Source organism: Aptenodytes patagonicus, chromosome 8, assembly GCF_965638725.1.
Source record: "Aptenodytes patagonicus chromosome 8, bAptPat1.pri.cur, whole genome shotgun sequence".
NCBI lineage: Eukaryota > Metazoa > Chordata > Aves > Sphenisciformes > Spheniscidae > Aptenodytes > Aptenodytes patagonicus.
The window spans coordinates 7,088,499-7,105,699 of NC_134956.1; the positions used below are offsets into that span (position 1 = coordinate 7,088,499).

Sequence of the window (17,201 nt, forward strand, 5' to 3'; positions counted from 1 at the left end):
AGTCCTTCAAGTTCTTAGTTCATTTTGCTCAGCTTCATTTGGACCTGTAAGCAGAATAGAACAGGAGATGCTGTTGCTTTTGAATGCATCGGGTCATATACAGGGCAGGATATACATAATTCTGGAGCAGGAACCCTGTTTTGCAGGTTTTTGTTAGGCTGAAAATGGACGCTTTTATAGTTCTCTTTTAAATTAGCTCATGATGAGTGCTGAAGGTTGGGGGGGGGGGGGGAATTTCTCTTGACTTACCAGACCACCCTGTATTGTGAAATCTTGCTGCTTTGTGGAGAATATCAAAGGAAGAAATCTTTGGGACTCAATTTCCTAAAACTCATAGAAAACTGTCAGTCTCAGAGGGCATAGCTGGCCTTTTCTCTTCGTTATAGAGAGGTTACTGGTACTCCGACATGTTTATTTCTTAGAATGAACTAATTAAAACTGAAGTTATCCTCTTCAGTTGAATTATGTAAGGTACATCTTTTTGATGGAGAAAGGCAGGTAATCGCTCTGATACTTCCATTTTTCAGGATAAACCTGTGATTGGAGTGCATTCATTCTCTGAAGGCATGAAGTTAGAAGCTGTGGACCCAATGGCTCCTTTTGTAATCTCTCCTGCTACAGTTCTCAAGGTACCAGGGTTCTTTAACTTGTCGTGTTAAGATTCAATTCAATTGCTGCTTCTCTTCTCAAATGCTCAGGAAATTCTCATTAATTGATTATCTTAAAATCTTGAACTAGTTTTCAAATTAAGTATTTTGTATGTCTCCCTTAGGGGACAGGTTGCCAGGAAAAAAAACTTAACTGCTGACGGTGAAGACATTGCATTTGAAAGTAGGGGAAAAGTTCCATAAAGATACAAGCTCAGAAGGTCAAATGGCCGAAATTGTCAAACCCAGAGTTTTAAAATTGGATATAATCCCTCATAATCTGAGTATCTACTTGAAGATGGGTTTTGGGGGTTTCTTTTTGCAAAAGTTAATACCATTACTATGTACAAGCTCTGATGTTTAAGTAGCCTGGTTTTCAAACAAGGGCCTGTACATGGGTTTAAAAGTTGAAATGAGAACTCCCCAACATAATCAGGTTTTGAGCAACTTCTATCTTCCTGTTTTAGTAAACAGGTGAAAGGTTCTAAAGACGGGTTCTAAACAAGGCCTGCTTTGATGTAGTAAACCAAAATGTTGCTGTACAACATAAAACTAGGACATATTTTAAAATCTTTTTTTTATATATTTTCCAGGAACTGTTGCTTTTTCTTTAGGACAGATAGTCTCTCAATACGATATCTTACATTTTGGTGATCTCTCTTTTTTAAACTCTAACATACAGATTCTTCAAATAAGATGCTCGGTTATTACTAAAAAGGTGCAACGAGTTCCAAGCAAAGCAAAATCATTTACTTTTCTTGCTATTTTCTTGTCCTGCTCCTAGTTACTTCAGGAGCGTAGTGGTTTTACTTGTGACAGTCCATCCTAGGATACAGTTCAGCCTTGTTGAAATAAGCAGTTTTCTTATTACAGAATGATAATAAGATCGCAAACTCCAATTTCTCTGCATTTTTCATAAGAAAATTTCATATAGCACTTGATCACCTTATTTTTTAAGTGCTCATACATTGTCTTTTATTATGACTTATTTTTGTTAAGTTTCCAGATAATGCAGAGGATTCTGCTGGTTTATGAATCCCATAGATTCTTTTTTAATTTTTTTTTCTCTTTCTTTTTCTTTTTTTTTTTTTACCCTCACAGTATTTCAAGGTAAAGGGTTTCCATCATGCAGTGTTGCTGTTTAAGAAAGTTATCAAAATGGGGGAGAGGGAGTAGTAGATCAGTCTGCTACTTACAAGACCACATGGTTCTCTTTTGGCTAATTACAGGTATACAATGAAAAATACTTCATGATAGAAATTGATGACTTGAGACCAGAGCGTACAACCAGCCAGTCTTACATTTGTCATGTCAACAGTGCTGGTATTTTCCCTGTGCAGTGGAGTCTAAAGAATGGCTTGCATCTCAGTCCCCCACCAGGTATGTTTGTGCAAGCTTGTCATGCTCACTCCTCTTTGAAGGAAGTAGATTGCCAGTCCCCAGAGTGCTATGTTTAGGACAACACTTCTGCAAAAGAATTACATGTAGTAGCACAAGCAGAGAACAAGAAAGATCAAATTCTGAGAAACGGGAGCTTTGAGTTACTGAAACTGAAGTTTCCTGGGTACATGCCTGGATTTGAGAAGATGACAGTGGCTGGGGATGCTGGTCACGCATAAAAACCTGAACACTTGAACGAATGGAGTATGTGTTCCAGGGCTGAAGGCAATGTTGATTTCATCATTAATTAACATGATATCAGGAGCCTGTAGTCTTTGCATTGGATTTTTGCTTCTGGTCAAAATGGAATGTTGTTATCCAATGTCTTATAATATTTTTAGAATATCTTATCACTTAGAAGTTAATGAAGTATTTTTTTCCAAGGACATATCAGGCAAGGTAGCAGATTGCTGAAACATTGCTTCAGGACATAAGGGAATTGGGGAGTGATCCTCAGCTGCTGAAATATTTATGCATTTTCTCAAAATAGAAATGTCAATGGTATGGTGAAACCAGGCACTTAGTACTCTTATTCACCACCACAGAATTCGGAATGTTTCGGTTTAGCTGCTTGTGACATCAGAGGAGCAAAGAGCATAGGATGTTTGTCTCTTGCCTTTTCTTGGGTAAGGTACAAAAAGTGGCTTTGCCTAACCCAACGTTACCTAGAATTTCGCATGAGAAAGATGAAATCTCACTTTCTAGGCATGTGACTGGAGCTGACAAAGATTGTAAGCTTCTCTTCTCGTAGGGCCCCCAGGAATGGTGGGCATTCTGAATTGTCTCAAGCATCCCACTGGTACTGATAAAACTGAGAAAATAGGTCCTTCTGTGGTTAGGCCCTTTCTGAGGGGTAGTTGGACTTAATGTTTTTAGATTGTCATGTTAATACTATATTCTTAGACTAGTTTTAAAATTTTGTTTGCTTTCCTAAACCCTTGTCACAGGCATCTCTTGTAGGGGAGTGCTTCCAAGGTACTACTGGAATAACTGCTGCAGCTGTCTCCTTGCTAATACACTGCCAGCCTCAAGCTATCATGGCAGCACACTTCTGCACCCAGTTCCTTTCAGTTCTTTGCTTTTTATTACATCACAGGGAAGCGAAGTATTTCCTCTAAGTAGAATTTAATTTGTCTTTTTCTTCGAGAGATGCTCTGTCTCCTGGTGGACTCCATGTTAAGACTCTTCCCTTCAAACATGTATGCAGATTTACAGCTGTTAGCAAACTTGACGAGCCTCTTAGGATGACTAACTGCTCTCTTTAATGACTTGGTATTTAATATGTGCTTGAGAGGGTAGTATGTTGGTATTGAGCAATTTTGGGTGCTCTGTTTTTAAAAAAAAAAAAGTTTCAGAGCTGACATGACATTAATGAAGTAATCTTGCGGAAACTTTGCCAGAATTTCATCTGTACCCTGTGAAAAGGGTGCAAACACCTCCCTGTGTTTTGATTGCTGCCCTTGTCTGCTTAGCAGATGTACTTGATTCACGCTTCAGATTGCTCTCTGTGAAGTCACTTCTAGTTTGATGCCATTTCAAGTCAAAAATGGGAATCAAGGTGGGGCAGTGCTCAAAAGCCCCTCTGCAATGAAAATCAAGCGGATATCTCAAATATGTGAGAATCATGCTACGGGCTGACCTCAGATGGCTCAGTGAAGCCCTAGTCAGCTGACAAACTTGAGTGATCCAAACAGATTTCAGTGATCTACACTTCATGTCAGCTTGAAACGAGTCATTTGTTCTCATGCTTTTAAACTAACCCGTTTGCTTTTTCTTCACCTAGGTTATCCTGGGCAGGACTTCGATTGGGCAGACTACCTCAAACAATGTGGTGCTGAGGCAGCTCCCCAGAGCTGCTTCCCTTCGGTAAAGTTCTCTTGCAGAAAAATCTCTCTTCTGTTATGTGAATGACAGTCTTGATTCCAGGGAGAGGAACCTTTTGCATGTTTTTTACTTAAAGTACCTGTGATAACTGAGGAAATGGAAGAGTTAAAGTGCAAATGTATGTGAACATAGTAGGTGCATGCCAACTTCCTAGATAAGTAAGTCGTAGACCAAATGCTTCAGTTGTGGTAAAGCAGATCGAAAAGAAATGAGTGTTTTGTAAAATTGAGATGTGTTAAGAGTCCATGGAATAGTCATAAAACAGTACCGGTCTTTGGCATTCCTGTAATTGTGGAACAGGGCCTTTTTAATAGACCTTGTTTTCATTTACTTAGTGTACTCTTTCAATCTTCCTTCCTTTCAGCTTGAAAAATTCATTCCATTGTATTAATCAATACCGAGTCATAAATTAGTACCAAATAATCATTTTACATTAATCAGTGCCTGAAGTACTTGCTAGATTTTGGGCTTTTGTTGGTTCAGTGACAGTATTGCTGTCTCCCAAAGCAGAATACCTTGTCAAGCAGAAAAGGGTACTATTAACACCTGCCTTCCAATTCCATTTACAGTACTTGGGCTATTGCAGTGCTTAGGGGAAGAAATTAAAATGAATAATTACCATTTTTTGAAGAGGGTGTTGCTGGCTATGAATTCTTGTTGCCCTTGTTCTGTCTTGTAAGCTGTGGCATCTTATAACAGGTCATAGAATTTATTATCCCTTTTCTGAGAAGAGTTGATCACTGTAGGCTAGTTCCAGAATTTGTAATGTATTGATCCTGTAATTATGTTGCAGAGTGGCTCTGGGAGGAAGACTGCTTTGTCTGGCTGTTACTTCTTATCTTTAATTCGAGTGCTTCAGAGCTGGATAAATACCCATTCTTACGTTTTAGGAATTTTTCGAAAAATGGGGACTAAATTGGTGAATAAAGTGAAATCCTACTTATCCAAAAAACTTAAGATGAAAAGAAAGCTTCTTTTTCTGTCTGCCAGAATTCAACTTGGATGAGGCAGGAATGTTATTTGCATATGTAAAATGGATTTCCAAGCTAACATAATAGAATAGAGAGCCTGGTCAGACTATTTGTCAGACTTATCACTTAGGTAGCAAGCAGCAGAGAATTCCTGCTTGCTTAGAATGCACTCAAATCGTTTTGGTGAGTCTCAGGATCCTTATTTTTGAGAACAAACATATTCTTTTCTAGGTCTGTCTATAGAGCCTTTCTTAACTTAAATTCTTTGTAGTTCATAATACATCTGACTTGTATTCAATGTGCTGATTATCTATCTGAAATCTTCTCTGACTACATGAGTATTTTTCTATGTTACTCAAACACTGAGGCTTTTATGTGTTGCTCCGGTTCATGGCTATTCATATCATATACTGGATATACAGATGGTATTTTACTGAAGTATTCTGTCTTTTTCCTAGTTAACTTCTGACCATGGATTTAAAGAGAATATGAAACTTGAGGCTGTGAACCCAGTTGATCCTGAAGAAGTTTGCATTGCTACAGTCACCAAGTTGAAAGATTCCTACCTCTGGCTTCAGCTGGAGGGTAAGCCTGATGTGGGAGAGGAGAGTAGCACTTGCATTGATTCTTCTGTAGTACCGTCATCAAACCTGAAGAGTATCTGGAGCAAACTCGCTGCCTGCTGAATATGGGCAGCAAATCACCATTTCCTCAATGAAAACACAGCAACAACCCATTTGCATTGTCTGTTTCCCAGTTAGCCTTGGATGGCAGTGCTTATTTAAGCCAGGCAAAAATGGCATTTTGTGCATTGCAGTGTGTCAGTGCTAGGCTAGCGCACTGTGCAAAGTGCTGATCAGTGTCTTTTAGAAAGCAAGGGCCTTGTAACATTTTTACAAATGAGTGACTTGCATTCTGAGCAAGCTTTGACCAGACCTAGGAAGAAAACTTTTAGAGAGGGTCTTCATTAAGATAGAATAGGCCATGTCAGCCGTTTTCCATTATAATCCCATTTCTTGATTGAAAGTACATCAGCATGCACTTACTATGCACTGTGCATCTCTGCTAAACTGTGGATGGCAAATTCCCATCTCCAGCCTTTAGGAGGAAGCAAATGAGGTCAGGAAAGAATCTGGTCAATAAAAGGGGATGAATAAACAATTGATACTGTGTTCCAGGTACGCCATAAGTAAAAGCAGCTTCACTGGCAAACATATAGCAAGCATTAACCAAATGAGGTTCTTTATTTTTATGAGTTGTTTCAATTTTTGCTTCTCTAAACTGAACAGGCTCCAAGAAGCCCGTACCTGACTGTATAGTGAGCGTGGAATCAATGAATATATTTCCAGTGGGTTGGTGTGAGACGAATGGATATCAGCTCAGACCTCCTCGCAAAGCAATAGGTATCAGTTCTGTTCTATTTGCAGTGGTTAGCTGGGTTGGTAGAGGCGGCGAGACCTTCAAGAGCAGGCTACTGCAGAATTATTGCAGGCATCGCTGAATTTGGAAACACTCACCGTGTACAGAGAATCCATGCCTTGTGCAACTGTTCCCCTGGCTGTTAGGTCCAGCTGGAATCCATATAACAACTCCAAAACATTCAAGGCAGTGTTGCCTTGAGACCCTTGCACGCTGTACGAGCGTGTGGAAACAATCCATTAGTCACAATAAAGAAATCGTATCTGTGTGTATGCGCACAGACCCATGCTGTGCGTATACTTTTGTCTGAGCTGTTCTTGCCATGTGTCTGACCCTGATACTGATTTTACACTTGCACTTGTGCAAGTAAAATTAATGCCACAACAAAACGGTGTTGAGTGTGTATATATTTTGGAGTTGAAATAAAGGGGACTAGCTTTCTAAATGGGCCAGATGGTTGTGATACCTTAATGACAAAGTGTGGAAAAGTAAATCCTACCTGTTTTAACTACACTAGTAAGTAGCATAAGATAGTGTCTTCTCTCAACTGGTTAGTGAGCTCTGTTAATTGAAGTTCAATGGGAGTTGGAGAAACTGAAGAACTTCCTGAATGTTTATGAAGTAAGATAACAAAATTGTAAGATTGGAATGAGCTGTCATTTACTGCAAGTCAAAGCAAGAGAAACTACTCTGAGACTTGTCTGCACTGCCAAGGACAGAGGAGGAAGGGCTCAGGGGGAACCTAATTAGAGGAAAGATGCTTTAAAAAAAAATCCAGAAGTTTGGGGACAAAGCCCGAAATTGCTGAAGAGGCATATATTGCATTACCTTGTTTAATATTATTACCTGGTTGTGAAAGCCAGAATTAGCAAGTGGGCCCATCATCTAGTTGACGTTTCTTAGTTGCAGCAGTGTTTTCCTCCATAGCAATTGGCTTAAGTCATATATGTTTCTAACCAGCTAATTTCATTCCATTTCAACGTTAAACAGTGTTGAAGTTCCCAGTGCCAGTAAAGTGGTGAGTTAGGCCTATGAACCTAACCTTTGGTTAGGTTTCAACACCTTTGGGTGCTGAAAAGGAAAGCATATCATTCCTTTTTGGCTGGTATTCCAGGTAGTTTAGGGCTATGATGCAAACAAAGACGCACAAAAGGTGACATTTCCTAGAAGACTGGGGCTATGCATTCCTGATCTAATGAATTTTTAGTGAAAGTTGAAGTAAGCCTTTTGGGTTACATCAAATTACATGGGCCAGCATGTCTCTAGTGCAGATGGGTCAGCTATCTAACATTACGGTGACTTTGAACATAGATTCTTTTTGGCGTATAACTCAGAGGAAATGAGTCTAGTATTGTATTATTATTGTACTAGAAGTTTCATTTGTTTGCCTCCCATACTTTGCTGTTTATATTTTCTTCTTCTTCCTTTCAGTAAACAAGCAGAAAAAAATCGCAGTAGTGCAACCAGAGAAACAGTAAGTAACAGGTTTTTTGCTTTTATTTTTTGTTGGTTTTTTTTTTTTTCTTTTTCTAATTGGTAAATCATATTGTCTTAGGGGAGCTTTAGCTTTACAGAACTGTTATACTGAGGGTTGAGAGATTCTGCAATCCATTTATCTTAATGCTGGTAGTTGCTGTTGATGTTGAAAAAGACCTCTTGCACTGCTATAGTAGGAGACAGAAAGCATGGAATTTGTTTTTTAACAATGCTACTGCAACTCAGCTGAATTATGGAATAGGTCAAGTCATTGAAGTTCTGGAGTTGAAATTGTTGATCTTTTCATTTTTAAAACATTGCATTATCTGTGAGTATTGGAGTGCATTTAAGAAAAACTAGCTTGATCTTAAGACTGTGTTTATAAGTTTGTGCTTGAGCCTTTTTTAATGGTGATTAATAGGGAAAATTACTGGATTCCCTTTTGGTTGTATTCCCTTCTCAAATAATACAGTTTCTGTAATGTAAACATGCTTAGAAAATGTGGCTACCTTAACATGTAGCTGTGATTTTGCACAGCTGATGAGGAAATTTGGCTTTAGTGCGAGTGCTGTCATTTAGTAGATGAACTTCTAATAGTTCCTTCCCAGATTAAATTTGGCCCAGACTAGCCAAAAAGGAGAGTTCTGCTAATACCTACAATTCGTCTATAAACTGTGTCATGCATATGAATCCCCTTCATGTGAGCCTGCTCAAAAATGCTCAGTAGAATGCCTGACAGTTGGTTTTATTGACTCTTACAGCTTTACAAACACCAGATCTGTCAGTAGTCCTGCCAATGTTTTCCTTGGTCCTAAAATACTGAGCAGGCTGTTCTTCCGTGTTTTGTAATTGGAATGCTTGCCAGAGTACTTCAGTCATTTTGGTTGTATTTTGTTTAAAATCCATCTTTTTTCAAAATGCGTAAGGTAAGACTGTACCCTGCCTTGTGCCGTGAAATGAAGTTAAAAGGAGGCAGAAAATGTAAACTGTTGTCGGTAGCTTTGTGTGGTGTGTTTATCAGCGTGGTAGCCCATATACTTCAAGCAAGGAAGGATTGCTGCTAGCTGTAGCAGTACAGTAGTCCTTTGCAAACTGAATTTGATAGTCCTTGCATGTTGTTACTGTGAAACAGGGGAGCTATAAAAAGCAGATTAATAAGGCTGGACCTGAGGGGGGGGTGGAAATAAATAATGCTTGGGTTTTAGTAACTGAGAGATGACTATCCTTACCGTCTGTCTCTTTTCCCAATCTTCTTCTTTTCATTTCAGAATTTTGTCTTCAAGGACAGTTCATGATGGACTAAAGAACCAGGAACTGAACTCTTCTGACTCAGGTATTGATCAGAGAGGGCAGGCTAGCAAACACAAAATCCTGTAACAGTTCAGCTGCCTCATTGTTCAGCTGCTCAACACTCTTCTGTTAGGACAGGGGAGAGGAGGAAAGGGTTTGAAGATTTTCATCCCCTGATGATTTGTTGAACTTCAAAAAAGAATGAAACAAACAGAAACATAAAATTACTTGTGTCCTGCAATTGATATGTGCATTAAACCTGGAAATCAGATTTTTGCACCAGAACTTGCCTCCCAGCAGAGGATATGTGGAGCCAAATGTGTACTGTGACCTATGCAGATGATTTTTTTTATCGTCACCTGTTATGTTGAATAATGTTGGGAGAAACATAACAGGCGCGCTGCATCTGTGCTCTTGAGTTGTTAGATTCTAGCTTTGGGAAGCAGGTTTGTCTGTTTCTTATGATAACTTCATCATCATGATAAACAAAAGCAATTCAAACAGTAAACTGCTTTGTGTGCCAGATGGCGAAATCTAATAATTTTCTAAACTGTTGCAAGAATGAATATGATGAATAAGTACATCTGCTGGTGAAACAGTCATACAGATCTATCTGTTTGGCAACAAAATGCCTCTTCTGCTGTTTTCTTTACAGGGAAATGCACATCTGAAGCTGCACCAAATGCAAGCTTTATAGAAATGATTTGTGCTTGCTTAGCATTTTAATTGGCTTTTAATAGAAACATAATGTAAATTTGACTTCATTTATTTATCTGCCAGTTATCAACTACTGAATTTAAGATCTTTAAGTGATAATGTTGCTCAATCAAGAAAAACTACAACACTGCTAGGGTAAAAAAAAATCTGTATTTATACATAAGTATCTTGCAATACATATTATACGTAACTTTAATTTTGAGCAGCGTTGAACCGTTTGATAGGTTTAGAAAACTTGATGTCATTTCATCAAAGGTCACTTCATCAGTTGCTGCATCTTTTTTTTGCTGATTGAGGGAAAAGAGTCTAAAAATGCAAAGCAATGTGATATTGCAGTTTAGGATAAACAGTGGAGAATAACTTTGCCAGCTTCTCTGGTGGCAGAAGTTTGGAGGAGAGATAATTACTTGACTGGAAAATTTTTCCGTAATTGCTGTGTAGGAAGTGTTTCTGCTACCAAAAAGTTGGGATTGTCGTCGTCTTGCCTGTTCTCACTGGTGTAATACCATGAAGCATCCAACTAGCCAGGAAGAAATGTTTCTTTTCTGATAAATGATCAACTTTTTTTCCTACAGTTTGACAATTTGCAAGCATGCGTGTGGAGTATGAAAAATATTTTGGCAACATTGAATAACTAGTGCTGTCACTGCAAATGTGACACTGAAACTACCCCAAATTCATGTCATTCAAGACTTTTTCCCCTCCTTTTTTGCAGCTGGCAAAATATTACATATTGCAAGAAGTCATTATTTGCTGGGGAGGTTGTAGCGTGTGATTTAAATCTTTGCTTTCTCATTTCTCAGTGGTAATTAATGGAAAGTACTGCTGCCCAAAGATCTACTTCAACCACCGGTGCTTCTCAGGGCCTTACCTTAACAAAGGCAGGATTGCAGAGCTTCCTCAGTCTGTGGGACCTGGGAACTGTGTTCTTGTTCTGAAAGAGGTGAGGTGGTTGTACACAGTGGACCTGCATATAGCAGTGTGTCATAAACCCTAGAGTGTCTCTCTTGTTATAGATGGGTAATTAATAAATTTAAGCTGATAATAAGTAAAGAGTGTTTTTTGTATAAAATCAAGTATAAATCACGGACTGTTTCATGAATGGCTGGAAAGAGTAAAAGCCTCTCACTTATCTGAGTTACAGGCAGCCTTTTACTGCTAAACCTTATTTTACGTTAAAACAGAGTAACCTGTAATTACCACAATCAAAGAAGTTAGTATCTTTTTATAGCTGTAATAAATGCTTCAATTTTAATTAACAGAATTTAGCTTCAGATAATCTCAAAATTCCTTTACAGTTTGCACTGTTGATGTTAAAACAGAGGAAATACAGATTTTCTTAGTAGAAATGGCAAACTATTTTCAGTAATTGGAAAACTAAAAGAATACTCTGTGTTTCATAAGTTGGATATGATTTGCAAAGATCGGATGAAATTGTGGTTTTGTTTTCTAACATAACTGAGGGAGGGGAAGAGGGAGGAAGAGGCCATTCTTCAATGCCAAAGAGTCTCTTCTCCAGAAGGTGTTTCACAGCAAATTTACGGATACTTTAATGCAATAATTATTTTTCCGAAATCTCCAGAAAGGTCATGGGGTGGTTATTATCTGACCTGAGAGACTGAAAGTTTCCCAAGGCATAACTATATGTGCACAGTTGAGCTCTCATGAAACGATCACTTTAAATGCAGGAACTGGCTCAACATCTCTGGAATTTTTACCTTCCCTACCACGTATCATAACTGGGAGAGACCTTAAGAAAGACTTTCTGGTAGGCATGCTGTAAAACAAGAGTCTGGTGGACAAAAGTCAAGCTGGTTATTGAAAAAGTTCCATTTTTGCATATAGAAAAGTACCCCATCCTTTCTGCAAGTTTCAGTACTCTGATGTAAGCACTCCAAAAGAGCAAGTGTGAAATTGTGTGGTAGCTTCATCTAACCTTGAAGGTTTAACCTGCTTCACTGCCCAAAAGCATAAAGTATACACAAATCCTGCTGATGTACAGATGCTGAGTGTTGCTAAAAGTTCAACCAATATGCTTAGTTGTATTCATTTCAGTTATGTCTCTTGCTCAATGTATGAGTCCTAGAGTGAGTCTGGTACTTGTATTATATTTAATACTCTTCTTTTGAACTATAGACCTCTGGACTTCTGCATTAGTAGGACTGAAGCTGCGAGTTTGTTATGTCAAGGTTCTGATGCACCCAATTTGGGAATGATTTGGAACAAGCACGTACTGAAAATAAGAAATACAATTTGAATGCATATTTTGTACTATCCCCCACTAACTTCAGGCTATTCACAACTTTGAGTTACTTTACAGCACCAGAGAAATTCTCATTTTATTATAGTACAGGCCTTATCATGGTTCATGAAAGCAAAACAGAGGAGAGGTTAAGATTCTGCAGTATGATTTTGTAGCAAGTAGTGGGTTGGCAGGCAGCAGTTTTTTGGCACATCTTCACATGTCAAACAATCTCTAAGATAATCACTCAGATTTACCCAAGGTTATGCAAGTTTTGAGGTATTCAGCCCCATGGTTTAATTTAGTGACGTGTAATTCAAGGGCAATGACTTGGAAATTGCTAGATACGCTTGTGGCTCTGCAGACAAGTTCTGAAGGTTTGGCAAGGCCCAAAGTGTCGACTGCTTTCAGTTTTCATTTTGGCAGTATCGGGAGGTACCTGTCATCCTGCTGTGAATGGGTGCTTTGATGCTAGATAATTTGGATGAATAGAATTAATTTCCTATTCTACCCTGGCACTTTAAAACGGATTTATTGTACAAAGAACTTAAACGTATTTTCTCCTCTTCCCTCCCTCGCTGTAGGTTCTCACTTTATTGATCAATGCGGCTTACAAACCTAGCCGTGTCCTGCGAGAACTGCAGTTGGATGAAGAGGCTGCATGGCACGGGCATGGAGAGACCCTAAAAGCCAAGTAAATTCTTGTCCTGTTCCCCACTTAGTTGATCCCACTAGCAGTGTTCTCTGCAGTCTATGCTTTAATGTCTCACGTTTCAGAGAAGGAAAAATTGCTTATAGCGTATCAAGATGCTGACAGCCATTAAACTTCCAAATATTTACAAACTTCTTTATGAATGTCTGGTGAAGTGCATCTGATTTTAATGCTCCTTAATATGCCGAGTGTGCTCTGCTCCTGGCATGTAAGCAGCTAGTGGTGAAGTAAGAATGGTGTGGCACTGGTACAACATAGCATATACACTGGCACACCTGCAGATGAGGTTTAAGATAATTTAATTCACCCGAAGATAACTGTCAGTATTTTAAAGCAGAAGCACATACTGCTTTGGAAGCTTCTCAGACTTCCATGGCATTTCCACACGCATTTCTCAGTGGAAGAAGATTCCTCTGAAATTAAATTGTAGCAGCGTTCTGAAATGGCCTGGCACGGAAGTCTTTCTACAACAGCCTACCCTAAAGCACTCCCTAGTTTTCCTGCTGAGCTTTTTGGGTTGGAGCTTCTTTGCAAGATTATTTTGTGGCCAGGAAAAAAGCAGAGATCATGTTTACATATATTTGATAAATCCAGATATTCCTTTGTAGTGTAGTGATGGTCTTGTAATTAGGTCACTGTGTTTGCGTACTAGAAATTAGATTTTCCCAGTATGCCATAGCCCACTTTCCTACATAGTTTTGAACGTGTCAGTAATGCTTTTGTTAGATCAGTTTTGTCTGTAAAAAGACACCTTTCCATGTATTGAAGGATTGCTCTGTATTTGGACAATAGGAAGAGCATATGAAAAGTTTATGTAAATAGGAGATGTAGCTGAAGAACAGAGAAAAAAAATTTTGTTTGGTTTCACTGAAGTTGTTGTGTGCTTTCTTTTGTCACAGTAGTGACACCAGGGATATCTGGACTCTGATGATACAGCTCTTTTTTTCAATGCATTAACTAGATACTTGCAGGCCTGAGACATCCCTAATAGATATCAGCACGTGCCAGTAGCTGTGCTGGGAGAACAAAGCAGAAATGCTGAATGACTTTGGCAGATATTTCACAGTGCGGCTCTGTCAGTGCCATGGCAAGGCTGATGAACAACAAGAAGTCTTTTCTTAATTTAAATCAAACAGGAGCAATATGTGGAGTCATGGCAAATGACTGTCCTGTCAAATTGTTTAGCGGTTAGATGAAAGCTGATTGGAAATGTGACTAGTTCATTTGTTTGCCATAGTATGTGCATAGAATGGCTCACTAGAAGCTGTCTGCTGTTACCTTTATTAGCTGAATTGATGCACTCTGTCTTGGTTTTAGGGACCAGCTGTCTACATCACAGTGGACGCTTCTGCAGTCCCATAAAAACAAAGAACAAACCATCTGTGACCAAAGAAAACAAAACATCTAAACTCTGGGATAGTCCTCTCAGATGGTATTTTATAGTCGCTGGCGGGGCAGCGTTGCTGTGTTTGGTACTGCAGGCATCTCTCTGGTGCTGGCTTTGTTTCTTTGCTTGAGGATCTGTCGTAAGAGACAGGACTACCTGTTTCCTGGACTTGTCAGTCCATGGAGTTCCTCATTGCTCAGGTTTTCCCTGAGTTTGATCTCAAAGCAATGTTCTTGTACACCTCTCAATGAAGTACTTTTATGCTGGTAATTAGAGGATTCCTGGGTTATGACGATATTTTCAATGCTAGGTACAAAGGGAAGAGCTATCGTGCAACTGTGGAAGTTGTGAGGACGGCAGATCGGGTGGCAGATTTCTGTAGAAAAACATGCATCAAGCTGGAATGTTGTCCAAACCTCTTTGGCCCTCAGATGGTGCTGGATAAGTGTTCAGAGAACTGCTCTGTCCTGACAAAGACTAAATACAGTGAGTAGGCCGCTGATCTGAAACCGAGGTGGGGCTTGGGGTGTTACATTTTGGTTTTCTTCTGGCTTTGGCTCCAGAAGGAATCCAAAATACATTGCTTTGCTTACACAAGGAGCAGCTCAAGCACTACATACACAGGCCTACAAAATATTCATATGCCAGTGTGTAGGGGAGGAAAAATTAATTCTGTATTAAGTGGTAGAACCATGGCTTTAACTTTTTGTTGTGTGCTTAAAGCTTTATCTTCTTAAGACAACTTTTGGGACAAGAACTGACTCTAGTATTGTAATTTAAGTGGCATTGTAATTGCTTTTACCAATTAGTTGTGGAACAAAATAAAACACTCGAGCTCTTTTTTTAGCTTTTAGGTTTTGTAGGTTTTTAGGGTTTTTTTAAACTAACCATTTGACACTGTGAGAACAAACAGTGCATTGAGGCTGTGTTTAAAAACTACAAAACATCACAAAAAGTGCCATTAAATTGGACCAAGTCTGTGGCTGATGATTTTTGTATAAAATCTGATCATTTGGGCCTTCTCAGAGATAGAGGAAGTAAATCTTTATAGGGCAAATAAAATTGATTAGTAACTCTTCTTCCTTAAATCAAATCGAAGAGGAAAATACAAACATACTCATTTTGAAGTTTTGCAAAATTGGGATTTCTATTGGGAAATGTCCTTCTACTGATTTTCCAGTCCTGATGATGGACAAACATCACTAGTGACATTGAAGGTGCATTTTAACGTGGTGCTCCTTTCTTCTGTCCTGGTAGCACACTATTACGGAAAGCGGAAAAACAAGCGGATAGGTAGGCCTCCGGGTGGCCACAGTAACCTGGAAGTAGCCATGAAGAAACCAAATAAAAGGCGGAAGAGACGAAAACATTTTTTTGTTCATAAGAAAAAACGTTCTTCTACTTCAGTGGATAACACTCCAGCTGGATCTCCCCAGGTATGAGACTGCCAACAACTTTAATAGCTATGGTATGTGATCTTCGACGAGCTATATTTGAAACAACAGACTGTTAGTTTCTTGTAACCTCAGGTTACAGCTGACAAATGGGAGGCAATTGTAGCTTTTGTCCTAAACTTCCTTTTTTTTTTTATTTAATCACTTTTTTTTTCCCCCCTACCTCCTCAGGGCAGTGGGGGAGAAGAGGAGGATGACCAGGACGAGGTAGATGAAGAATCTCTGACTGAGGATAGTACCTCAGAGCACCCAGATGAATTGCTTGAGGAATCAGAGGTATCAGAGAAGAAATCACTGTCATCCTCTCCTACACAGAGTGAACTGTCTCATTCCCTGGCTCAGGACCGAGACAAGCGGAAGAGGAAGCTCAGGACCTTTTCCTTTTCTGATGATGAAAATAAACCTCCTTCGCCAAAGGTAACTTTGAATGTAGATTTGTGTTCTAGCTTCTGTTGGGCAAGTGCAAATATCTTGGGAGTATTAACCATCATACATGTGTTCTCATGAAATACTCTGTTACCACATAAAGGGCGTTGTGAAACACTGCAGAATAATTAAAAATCATTTTTATTACAGTCGTATTACAGGACTGCAATAAAGACTAAACAGAAAGCTGTAGACAGAACGGTGAACTTTCCATTCCCCAGCTGTTAGCACTCCTGTTGCTTCAACCTGAGCAGTGATGCGGTGTTGACCAAATCCTGGGTTTAGATCCCTCAGCACAATGCTATTCTGCACATCTCTGCTAACCAAGAAACCTCTACAATTTGAGCTCTCATTAGAGCTTTATCTGGCAGCTGCATGTTTGTGTGTGGGGGAGTAGAGGGGAGTGTTGGTCCATTGCATATGTAATATTTTGGGAATCCTTTTTGTGGTGGGTGGCTTGTCTAGGACATAAAGATGGAGGTTGCTGAAAAGCTGCAGCTGGACAGTAACCCTCTGGAATGGAGCGTGGCTGATGTTGTACGATTCCTCAAATCCACTGACTGTGCACCACTGGCAAGAATTTTCCTTGATCAGGTATGATTTTCTGTCTGTTAAAATGTTGAATATGTTACTTCGCTTCTTATTCTCTAATGAATCACAAAAAGAAGCTAGTTTAAATTTTATAATAGGGTTTTGAGGAAACAAACACATGCACAACCTTCTGCAGTTTGGGAGAGGAGGTTAAGGGAATGGCCAGAATTTTTCAGGTTTCTTAGTATTCGGTGGAGGACGTTTTGGTCTGTGGGGCATCCGAATCCCAAAACTATAGAGAATGCCTACAACCAAGCAGCATGAAGGCAGGAGCCTGTTTTCTAGGAGATACAGTTTTGCCACTTGTGTTGATTTTTCCAAATTATACATGTTTTCCATTCTGCAGACTAACTGCAGGTATCACAGTGTTGTACAGCTGCACAAGTGAACATTTTTGTGTTGAAGTATGACAACTAGAGTACAAACATGAGTCAAGTTAACATTGTTCTTGCATCTTGGTTAAAATTTGCCATAAAAAACCATCATCTATCAAAACTGTAGTACTGGAGCTGGTGATGAGTATGGTTTATGACAGATGTTCCAGA

The 17,201-nt window shown here is 39.2% G+C and overlaps 1 protein-coding gene across 2 annotated transcripts in view; it reads left to right on the plus strand.

The window, feature by feature from the left end:
* SFMBT1 (Scm like with four mbt domains 1) overlaps positions 1–17,201 on the plus strand; it is an 83,907-nt gene that overhangs the window by 60,783 nt on the left and 5,923 nt on the right. For both annotated transcript variants that reach the window (XM_076346152.1, XM_076346153.1), the window contains exons 8-20: positions 528–629; positions 1,877–2,027; positions 3,871–3,953; positions 5,401–5,527; positions 6,232–6,345; positions 7,793–7,835; positions 9,106–9,170; positions 10,648–10,787; positions 12,671–12,780; positions 14,496–14,671; positions 15,443–15,621; positions 15,811–16,056; positions 16,531–16,659. In XM_076346152.1, coding sequence (XP_076202267.1) covers positions 528–629; positions 1,877–2,027; positions 3,871–3,953; positions 5,401–5,527; positions 6,232–6,345; positions 7,793–7,835; positions 9,106–9,170; positions 10,648–10,787; positions 12,671–12,780; positions 14,496–14,671; positions 15,443–15,621; positions 15,811–16,056; positions 16,531–16,659 — 1,665 coding nt within the window. The remainder of the gene's footprint in view (positions 1–527; positions 630–1,876; positions 2,028–3,870; positions 3,954–5,400; positions 5,528–6,231; positions 6,346–7,792; positions 7,836–9,105; positions 9,171–10,647; positions 10,788–12,670; positions 12,781–14,495; positions 14,672–15,442; positions 15,622–15,810; positions 16,057–16,530; positions 16,660–17,201) is intronic.